General features: G+C 59.1%; 1 protein-coding gene across 1 annotated transcript; it reads right to left on the bottom strand.

Moving 5' to 3' along the window:
* Positions 1-2,363: 2,363 nt before the first annotated feature.
* Positions 2,364-7,810, bottom strand: EDA2R (ectodysplasin A2 receptor; the record flags this gene model as incomplete). Its single annotated transcript, XM_082004269.1, has 8 exons — positions 2,364-2,756; positions 3,189-3,237; positions 3,868-4,358; positions 4,822-4,968; positions 5,498-5,662; positions 5,975-6,060; positions 6,902-7,080; positions 7,724-7,810. 8 exons carry the CDS (start codon positions 7,808-7,810, stop codon positions 2,461-2,463), a joined length of 1,500 nt encoding a protein of 499 aa, XP_081860395.1. The 3' UTR covers positions 2,364-2,460.
* Positions 7,811-11,245: the final 3,435 nt, after the last annotated feature.

Here is an 11,245-nt window from a genome sequence, read left to right as displayed (position 1 = left end):
CACCAGTGGGACATGTACATGGGGACAGGCAGGACAAGCCACCCAGACCGGTTCCAACCGCAGAGCCAGAGCCGGTGAGTCGAGCTGCATGAATGCTCTTACTCAGATGCTGTCAGTGAATTTATCTTAATTCCTGCTGGAAGTGACTAAGTGTGTCCACAGAGAGATTAAATGTTTATTCGATTTTGTTACGTGATTAATCCAAACACTCTCTCCCAGCTGCAGATAAACTTCAGACGAAAAAATCCTGACCCCAGGCTGCGTTTGCTTTAGCAATACTTTTGCTGACTGCTCCGTAACAGACCAAGCATGTAACAAGAGCCTGACTAACCCCGGCCTAGAACGGGCACAAGGTCTAATACTTCTGGGTCTTGCGGAGCAAAGAGCAATAAAACGACCTTGACTTCGGAAGAAACAAACAGCGGGGGGAGAGAAAGTGTCACATCCAGCTGAAACTGCCCATGCCTCCCGTTATCTAACCACATCCTGAGCGTGTTCATGTCTTAACAGCATTTAACAGGGAGAAGAAAAAAGAGCAGCAGCTATTAATACCCATGTTCGAGCAGGTCTGAGGAAAGGGCTGCCTTCCCAGAAGGTCGCCCACTTTTTCCAAGTACTGTGGTCAGATAAAAGGCAAAACTTGTGAGCTCAGCCGGGGATGTCGGACGGGTGCCCGGGCAGGCGGCAAGGTAACAGTGCCACTTGCTGGCGACGGCCGCGCCGCCGGCATGGCCAAGGACCCCGCTGCAGGGGAGAAAGCAGAAAGCGCTCGCTGGACCCAGCCGCAGCGTTGAGGAACAAAGCACGAAAGCGCCGGAGCGAGTGGCGCCGGCTCGGCCCCGGCACTGCCGCCCGGGGTCCCGGGACAAGCTGAAGTGATGCTTGTCGGACGCCACCTGAAGGCACCCAGCATTGAACCGCCGGTCGTGGGGAGCTGCGGGTCGCCGGCGCCCGCCGCGGCTGCGCTGCCGGCTGCTCTGCCCATGACCTCAGCAGGAACGGCATCCGCGGCCAGGCGCCGGCACCGCCGCCTTGGCCCCGTGCCGGCTGGCAGCCGCGCCGGGGCAGCTCCCCGCATGCCTGGCCGCCCCCACACCGCCTCGCCCCGCGCCCCGGCACTCGCCCCCAACAGACATGCCAGGCTGCGGGGAGGCAGGCAGGAGTAGCGCTTACCGCGCAGGGCTCGGCTCCGGGACGGGCTCCGGCTGCAGCCCCCAAGCCCCGTCTGCTGGGCTGCCGGCAAAATCCCGTCTGATGCCCCAGAGCCTAGGGGCAGATTCAGAACAGCCCCGATGCCCGCAGCCACCAGCCCCGGGGCACAACACCCGAGATTGGAGCGCCTGGCGGAGGCAGGGCTGGTGCAAGTTCTGACAAATCCTCCAGGAAGAAATTAAAAGCAGAAGGGTGCTCCCCTCCCTAGCAGCTACTCCCAGAAATGAGAAAATTAGGCCATTTTTCAGGCAGGAAAAGACAAAAATATTATTTTAAAACAAGCCGGCTCTGCTGTGACTGGCACAGGGACGGCACTGCTGACCGATGCAGCCACGGTCACGGCTTCAGCCTCGGGCTGCCGCCGGGCACTGGCTGCTCCCTGGGGCACAGCGGTGAAGCAGCCCTGGCTCCGCCACCACAGCACCGCAGGGTGGTTTGCAAAGCCTCGGCGCTCAGTGGACGTGCGCAGGGCCAGGGCGCAGGCAGGAGCCCGGGGAGCGAGGCAGCACCGTCCCCAGGCCAGCAGCCACAGCACTGCGCCGTACCGAGGACACACGTCAGCCCCTCCTGGGGATCAGAGACTCCTGCAGGGAAACTGCACCGCTTCACGAAAAGGACACGAAGGGGAAGGTGCCAGGGTGGCACAGGCAGACCGAAGGCTGGAGCCCAGCGCAGCAGCCACGGCCAAGTCCTCTGCCGAGGACCGTCTGCGGCACAGAGGGAGAGGAGCGAGCAAAAAGTAAACTGGGAAAGTGGCAACCGGCACCTGGGAAGAAGAGGACGGGCCAGACGAAGGGCAGGAAAGCTGGAATGGGAGGGAGGCAACGGCTGGGCCTGTAGGAGGGTGGCTGCCCATGGACCAAGCCCCGTGGCTGAGGGACCCCACGGCAGCAGCAGGGCAGCACAGGGCTCACTGCAGAGCGAGAGCACCACGGTGCAGGCGGCACAGCGACCGGCGGCACTCCGCTGCCAGGCGAGGGTGTCAACACAGCCGGAGGAAAACGGCCTCCGGAGGGGCCCGAGCGAACCCTCCAGCGTGGAGGCTGGGAGGAGGCAGGGCTGCAGCCTCCCGGCACCCCCCCGAGGAGGGACGCTCCCCCTCGCGTCCTTCTGTTCCGCGATGCAAAGACCATCTCCGTGGACTCCCCACGTGCACACCAGAGAGATTATGTGACCGCAGGGCTACCGGATCCTCTCCTGTACCAGTACAGACAGCGCCTGGAGCTTCCTCCATCCCTTCGCCGGCCTCTAGCGCTGGCGGCCCTGAGCCTGGCTAAGCGCGAAGTGGTCGCAGAGCAGGAGCAAGGCATCGAACCGCTGGAGCCGCTGCAGAGCTTGGGCCAGGCGCGGGATGGTGACCGCGTCTCCAGAGTAGGTGAAGTGAGCGACGAGCTGCTCAAATCCAGATATCCGTCCCAGCGACGGGGGCGCGACCCCCAGCTCCAGCGCCACGTGGCTGAAGTTCTTCACTCCGTTCAAGGAAGGGTCCAACAAGAAGGCAAGTGACTGCACCAAGGAATGGGGCAGCTCTGCTACCGGGAGACCTGGGGGCGGCAAGACAGCAAAGCAGGGTTAGAAACCAGCCGACCTGGCCAGGGTAAGGATGACCAGAGCAGCCAGACTGCAGCCCCTGTCCCTGCCGAGCAGGCGAAACGCCACCCTGCCAGGGCGGGTATCTCCGCCACCATCGCTTTCAGAGCTCAGCAACATGGAGCTGGCTCAGTCCCGGGGAGGCTGGTAACTGGTGACAGCCGGGCCTCCATCTGCCACCCACCTGCAGCCCAGTCAAGGCGGTACTACAGAAAATCCACCCTGTGAACTAGCACCAAAGGCCATGAGAGTCAGGTAAGTCGCTGTGCTGACCGGCACATCCATGTGGCTGTGGTGGGCTTCCAGAGGAGCTCCCTTCCAAGGGTCTGCCTCTCTCTACTAGCCCAACACGTGCAGAAGAAAGATGAGGCTGGAGAGACACGTACCCTTCGCCGTGCTGCTGATCTGAGTCACGAGGCTCTGGGCATCACCCACCTGGCAAGACAAAGACCCCAAGGTTGGCGGCAGCCTGGTGAGAACAGCAACACCTGCCACTGCTCCCAGGGCCGTGGCAGAGGCTCGGAGGAATGGTGCTTCTCCTCCCAGCGCTACCATCCCTCAGAGCCAACGACCTCCTCAGGGTGCTCCGGGGCCTCCCAGCAAACTGCTTCCATAAACGGTCACCTGGAGCTAAGTGGTAAACGCATCCTCTGCCAGGCGTTTCCTAAGCCTCAGCGGTGTTAGTCACCGGGTTCGTTACGAGCTCCCCAGAGCGGGAGGAGGAACCAGCTCCGTGCGCTGCCAGTTCTGCTGCCTGGAGAGCAGGAGGACCAGAACCACGCGAGGGCACGTCAGCTAAAGACATGCTTACACATTCAATAAATTGACTGGTCTTTTGGGTGTTTGAAACTGCCCGGCAGGCCACATGTCCATGGCTGATGGCCTGCTGAGTGACTAAATCATCACTAAAGATCTGGAAAATAATTTTTGATAATTACCAGTTAGTCCCAGATATTAATGAACCTTAGTCTATGTCCCTAACCCACCAGCGAGCCCAGCACCCTGTGCCTGAGCCCTGGGTATCCGGCGGTGGTTTGGAGGAGCAACGGGACCAGAGGAACTCACCGGCTGCTCCCCGCTTTCAGCGGTGGGATTAGGGAAGGTGGAGGGTGGGCACCGGGCCCCCTCCCGCCCTGTGCCACCACTCTCTGCCGGGATGCTCTGCACCGGCTGGCTCGCCGTGTCCTCCGGCCGCTCGCCGCCCACAAGCTCCGCCTGGGTGGAGAACTTCTGGAGGTCCAGCTCGGTGCATTCCACCGGGGCGTGTGGCCACTTGTGCTGCATCTCGGAGGCGCAGGAGGAGAGGGGGGCCAGGGCCTCCGCCGTGCCCGGCTGGCCCTGCCTGGGGTCAGAGGGTGGCAGGACCCCGGCCAGGCAGTCGCCACGGCCTGAAGCCCGGATGAGGGGCTGGCTTTCCAGGAGGCTCCTGCCCAGCTGGGCTTTGGAGGCAGTGCCAATCGCAATGGCCGGCGGCAAGTCCATCTCCGGCTGGAGAGAGGGGAGCTGGAGACCCACGGCTTCCCCATCTGAAATGAACTGCACCGCTTCCACGGGGCCTGAAACCAGAAACCAGCACGGCTCAGCAAAGCCTGAGATCTGCCCTGGCCCCCTCCGGGGATCTGCCAGCCCCGCCGTTAACCCCACGGGCCCGGCCTGCAGGCAGAGCTGGGAGTGCCCTGCCACAGGCCAGACCCCCGTCCCCTGCACCACCACTGCGCAAAGCCACTTCTGTGCCTTGCCACAAAGTTCTGAGCAGGGTTGATCCCTCCACCGGTGGCAGGGAGAGCAGGAGCGGGCTGGGGGGACCGGGAGCCGCAGGGGCTGTGCGCAAGCATTTCTCATACAAGGTCTGCAAGCGTTTGTTAAGAGAGGTCCCCAGTTTCACGCTGGTGGGACTCAGACACCGTCCAGCTCTGTCATTCCTGCCTAACGGCATCTTAGTAGGTCCTAAAGGATCGTGTGAGCTGGAGCCCAGCACCACCCTCCCTACCCCCAGAGAAACATGGCCGGAGCACGTACCTTCTGCCTGCCTGTAGCAGGGGCTCAGGTTCTTCACACCCAGGCAGCAGGGACCAGACATCTGCTCCTCACACAGGAATCTGCCGGGCGCTGCCGCAGTTGGGAACATTGCTCGCTCACCCGAGAAGTTCTGAGTCCTCAGGAAGACTTGGAGGATAGAGGAGAACCAGTCTGAGCGAAGGCTTGGCTTGCTTCCCCAGCACGTCCTCAGCCGTGCGGTATGTCTGCCAGCGAGGAGCCGGGAGCCGGCAGCTCCCTGGTGTGCTGCTGGATGCCAACGTGCCCCAAGCCCAGCCACCAAACCTGCTGCCCCCTTCCCTCACCGGCCCTGCAAAGAGCCACTCCACCTCAGCCTGCCCCCGAGCGACCCCAGCGAGAGAGATCGCCAGTTCTGGCTGCGAATCGGCATTCTGCTCCTCCTAATTATGGTACTAAGGAGGAGGGAGGCTCCTCTGTGTCTTTGAGGAGGCAAAAGGAGGCAAAGCACAAGAGGGGTCCTGCAGGTGTAAAAAGCAGGATGAGGTGCTTATTTTGTACAAGCAGAGGAACGTTTGGGTCACCGTATGCTGCAAGAGCAGCAGCGTGAGGGGCGACGCTCTACACAGCGAGGAGGGGCCACGGGCACGTGTGAGCAGCAAAGGGAGAAGGAAGAGGAGCACTGCAGGCACTGACTCACCTCGCTGACACTGGCTCTTCCAAAACCGCTTGCAGTAGATGATGGAGAGTGCCAGAAGCACCAGTACGATGATGACCAGGGCACTGCTGGTCAGTGCAAGAAGGGCTGTGTCCTGCGGCGGCACGGTCGGGACGGCTACTTTCACCAGGCTTGGTCTGGACCGACCTGCAAACACACCAGCCACAAAACGTTGGAGCCTAATCTTGAGGCTTGGGCCACCCCCTCCCTGCCGGTCCCTCTTCATGTGTACCGACTGTGCCTCCTCCAGCAGGTCTGTGGGACAGCGGCTTGTGCTGCAGCCAGCAGAGCAGGCTGGCCAGCGAGCCGGATGAGCGCAAGGATGGAGCATGTCTGGGCAAACACCTTTGACACGGTCACAACGCCTTAGCACACTACCATGAATCTGCTCCGCCGTGTCCCCACCACCCCCTTTACCCCAGAGCACCCGCCCCGCCGCCGGCGAGGGACCGCACGTACACTGAGGCTCGGAGGAGGGCGTCTGCTTGGTGCAAGGGATGCACTCCCAGTCCAGCTGCCCGCTGATCCGTGCCTTGCGGTAAAACCTGCCAACAGAACAGAGGGTCTCAGCAGCGCACGGCCCCGCGGTGAGCCCGTGCCAGCCCAGCTCCAGAGGGACAGGCGGTGTGTCCGCCCCGCAGCGCCGCGGGGCGCGCCGACACCCCGCGCTCCTGCCCCGGCAGACTGGGACGCCCAAGGCAGCAGGTCCCTCCATCGCCGGCTGGGGCCGTACCCACAGCTACTTTTTCATGCCTGTCGCCACTTTGGCCAAGGAACGACATCGCTCAAACTGCCTCCCCCCAGCCCTGCGTCTGCTAAAGTGGGCGACAGTGATCAATAGCTCTACGAAGCCACAGAAACACCCCAGCCTACAGCTGCATCTGGGAAGAGGCTTGTAAACCAGAGCCCTGCCTCGTTCCTCTGTCCTGAGTCCCGCTGCTCGCCAGCACGTGGTTTGCAGCCCTCGAGCATTTCACAGGCAGCAGTCTTCATTTCAGCAGCTCCTTAAACCCGTCACCCGAGGCACAGTCTGTCCTCCTCCCCGGGGACCACCAACTGTAGCAGTCTACAGCCACTCATCTCCCAGGACTTAGCCACCCTGGTGTCCACAGGAGCAACTCCGGCGTGGAAGGAGTTTTCTTCTACTGCTTGTTCATGGGAGCCTTCAGGTTCCCTTCTCTGGAGCTACAAGGGGGGCACTGGACGGGTCTGATCTGCATGTCATTAGCAGCGTCCTCAAAGAGGCAGCCCTGGGTCACCAGCGCTCTTATTACGTCCCAAGTTCTGGGTGGCTTCAGATAAAGCCCCCTCTGCCCATCCCCTCCCTGCGTGCTCCCAGGTGTGACCACCGCGGCTCTGCTCGAGCCAGGCTCCAGCCCCACTCACCCCGGCAGGCACTCCCCACAGACCGCGTTGGTCGTCGCCGTGCAGTTGGACTTCTGGATGCGGTTGATGAGGGTACAGGACAGGCAGGGCTTGCAGCCGTGATGCCCCCAGCTGTCCTTAAACTTTCTAGGAGGGCAGGCAACGCACTGCGCATCCCCCCCGCCGCCGTCGCCACAGTCCTGCAAGACACAAGGTTGGGTGCATGGCTGCGGCAAGGAGCCACTTCGGGTCCCAAAGCGGTACTGATGGGAAAGGCGTCCCTTCTTTGGGGTCAAAGGCTGGAGGGGTGACCGCTCACGCAAAGGGTCCTCGGAACCCAGCCGAGAGCGGATGGAGACACACAAGGAAGCCGCTCGCTGCCCAGCCAGGGCCCACCGGCCGTGTTTAGGGAGGAGGGAAGCCCCGGCCCAGGAGGCATCGCTGGTGCCTGGCAGGAAGCACCAGTCCCAACGCCGAGGCTGGGCCAGGCCCCGCCGCAGCCACGTCCTGCTCGCGCCCATCCAGCACACAGCCTCGCCGAGCAGCGCGGCTTCACCCGATGCTACGGACCGGCAGGAAATTTAGATTTTCATCGGCAAAAAGGAGAGAGGGCCCCCCGAGCAGCAACCTGAAATCCCCTCCCACCCGTTACTTCCATCGTCTCGCCCTCCTATCCAAGGTGAAGGAAACTGTCCACTGTCCCTTCCCAGTGAGTCCCAGCTCTTCGCAACATGCCAGGACCTAAGACTATCCTTCTAAAGGAAGGCCAGCAGAGGATTCCCCCAGCATTGTAAAAGCCTCGGTGCCAGATGGTTCCCGGTCCTTCCAGAGGAGCCAATTTACCTTGGAAAGCTCCTGCCCGGGCATGCAGCTTCTGCAAGGGGTGCACTTCCCATGCTCATCCAGGTACTCGTTCTCTTGGCAGTCCATCGGGGCCGGGAGCCTGTGGAGAGAGGAAGAGAAGGCAGAGAGGTCACAGCCAGCCCCCTTTTGCTTTCCCTGTAACCTCGTGCAGCAAATCAGGAGAGAAACAGTGTTCAACCAGCCTCGGGAGCAAAACTCATTAACTTCTAAACACCTACTGGGAATAGGGAACACCTGAAAACGCTCTTCTGAAGACCACCACCCTGGACAGCCTGAACCCCCTGGGAAAACGTGGCATTTCAACCGGAGCTGTCCTGCTCCACAGCCTCAGGAGGGGGAAAGGCTCGGCCGGGCCGCCTGTCCGCTGCAAGGCTCCAGCAGCAGAGGGGGGAGTGGGCTGCAGTGCCCCTGAGAACCCCGGCCCCTCCCGCCACAGCCCCCTTCCCCTCCCATCTGCACCGTTCCCAGGCACCGAATGCGACGTCCCACAGCAGCATTCCTGCGCGGGCTTTTTCTGCGCCCCTCCGCTTAATCCCCCACCACTCCCTTGCCGGCTGCCTTTTGGAAGCGGACACTTGGACGGGCTCCCCAGGCCCTGAACAACCGAGATTCATTCAAGATGAAGTCTGCCCCGGACGAGCATAGAAAGTGAGTCACCCCGCCGCAGCTCCCGCACATGGCCGCGTCTCGTTAGCCGCTACAAGGAAAGGCAGCGCCAGCCAGCGAGGACTGGCGATGAGAAGCTAAGGGAGATAAATTTATCCTGCAAACATCTCGGGAGGGGCACGATCACAGCCTATAAATAGCATAAAGGTTACTGACGCTACCGAATAAATAAAGGAGATTTGTCACCATCTCAGAAGGTGGCGAAGCGGGAGCTCGGTGCCAGTGCCCAGGGAGACGCGGGGTTAGGGTTCAGCTACAGGCTGAACGCAGTAGCAAAAATAAAGAGGGGAGACCGGCCCAAGAGGGGTGCCACACAACTGCTTCGGAGGGCTGGCACGCTGGCGGCCCGAAGCCAACCTCTGGGTGAGCTCCGAGCCCGCAGCCCCCACACAACGCAGCGGGGTCAGCGCCGCTGCCGCTTGGCCCCGGAGTCCAGGGTTTGGTTCAGGTTTCCACTCGTAACAAGAGCATAAAGATGTACAAAATCACGGTTGCAGGCAAGAGAAAAGGAGCCAAGACACCAGAGTCTGGAGAACAAGGGGACCGATTTTTACGGGCTCTCCAAAGTGCTGTTGTAATAGAAGAAAGAAGTACTGGTGAAAAAAACAAAACAAAAACCCCCCAAAAACCCACCCAAAAAAGCCAAAACAGCAGTCTTTTTGGTGAAACTGTCCCGCAAACACACGACCACTTTCCCTCATACATATTTACGGACTTTCTGCACTTCAGAAGGGTCTGCAGCTGGGGATACATCCCTCCCAGCCTACCCCCCCGGGGGAGGCACAGCTTCAATCCGTTTCCCAAATACAGAAAGTTACACAGGCCAAAGGAATCCGGTGCCAGTGCACTCCACGCAGGAGGACATCTGCCAGCATGACGGTATCACTCCGGGATGGCAGGGAAACAGCGCACCGCAACCATGCCAGCAAAACCATTAAGTGTAGAGCAGGCCTGCTATTTCTCAAGCCACAATATAATGATACATGGAACAAACGCTTTGTTGAATATCTGGCATGAAATTCAAAGCTGTGGGGTTTTTTGGTTTTTTTTTTTTTACTTCTTATTTTAACAATATGAGAACCAAGACATTTAATTTGTAAGTGAAGTATACATCCAAACCACATAGCACTGCCCTGGTAAAGCAGCAATTTCTGATAGTCTAATAAGCCACTAAAACAACTGGTCCTAATTATCCGAGAGTAAAAAACAAAAACAAACAACAAAACCCTCCCACCTCTTTGGAAACTACATGGGATCTCAAGGTGACTGCCAAAGCAACAGATTTAATTTGCCAAAGAGGAATATAGAGATGATACAGTATCAATACACTTATAAGTTGAAGGGAAGCAAAACCTACTGCCATCGTTTTGAGATGCATGATCTTCCAACTTAAAAACATCAAAATTTGTTAAAGGGCTCTTTTATTGCCTTAATGGGACAACTCACCCGAGCAAGGCGAGCAGAGTGTGCTCCCCACTGCGATATTACTCAAGACAGCAAAAACATGAGTTGCTGAATGAGTTTCACTGCACGAGACAAAAAGCATTTCAGCAAAGCTACAATGCAAGTTGCAATTCATTCACCCCCGTGACAGTTCTGGAGTTCTATCATTTTCTTTTCCCGGTGAAAATGTAATTTTCAAAAAAATTAGACTATCTGGGAATCTAAACTAGTTATAAATTTATTTTGTGTCCAGCTAATGGATTCTGGTAGGAAAAAAAGGCCAGGAAATCACTAAGTGAAACGGTACCAAAAAATCATCAGTGAAAGCGTTAGCGCTTCTGGTCCTGCCCATCTGACAGCGGCCCAGCAGGCAGCAGGGGGCAGGCAGGGCAGGCAGCACGGTGCAGGTGATGGGCCAGGCTGGTCCCTGCCCCAGGGACGGGGGGTGCTGAGACCCACCTTCGGGGGCTCCGACACCCGCCCACCGGCGGCAGCTCTTCCACGTCGGTGCGTGAGCCAGTGGGACATCGCAGGAGGTTTCTACCCTGCTGCACGACGGACTCGCACAGCCAGGCAGTAACTGCGTCTCAGATGAGATACTTTTATATATAGGAACATAAAACTACAGAGCTGAAATCCTAAATAAGAACTGCAAGTGAGAAGGAGGAGGGGAAAAAAATGAAATGTTATCTGGAAAATATTATTGCATGCCTTGCGTTTGGCAGCGTTTCGTCCCAGTCTCTTGCTCAGTCATTCCTCTGCTCCTGCTCGTTAGCCTGCACTCGTTTTGGCTGGACAGCATCTCTCTGCCTCCGGACACTACAGACCATGCTGGGAGTGACTCTGCTACCCCTTAGGATGCCCTGGAGACAAAGGACTGCCCAGAGAAGCAAAAACAGGGGAAAAAAAGACTGAATCTGAATTTTTCCACATAGCTTGGAAACCAGCAGGTTTTCCAATCTATTCGGAAACTCTGCTTACAAGACTGTTGGCTAATTGTTTAATTTGGAGTGCCTGGAAGCCCAGGTGTCCTTTAGGCGAAGGCACCCCCAGCTGCAGCAGGAAGGACTCTGGGCTGGCCTCCTCCTGGGTCGCAAGGCTCCCGTTCTGCTCCCTGCTCCCTCCAGCTGCGGAGGGAGGCTCTCAGAACATGACCGAAGCCCCGGGTACAGGACAGAGCGCATCCCTCCCGGTTTTGCCGTTGTTCCCATTCAGCCTCGCAGAGTCCCAACACGGCACTCACCCAGACAGAGGTTTATCCCAGCCCAAACCAGTTTCCTCACTAACTGCCCAAAGGAGGGGCTGGCCCCGGCGCTGAGGGCCCGCGGAGAGTGCCACTTCCCCTGGGGAAGCGGGAGCCAGGCTGCAAACCGCGGTGGACAACCAAGGCTT

Source organism: Phaethon aethereus (assembly GCF_964289735.1).
Source record: "Phaethon aethereus genome assembly, chromosome: 10".
Classification (NCBI taxonomy): Eukaryota; Metazoa; Chordata; class Aves; order Phaethontiformes; family Phaethontidae; genus Phaethon; species Phaethon aethereus.
The sequence above is the reverse complement of the archived record's forward strand: the minus strand, read 5'-3'. Positions and strand labels throughout refer to the sequence as shown.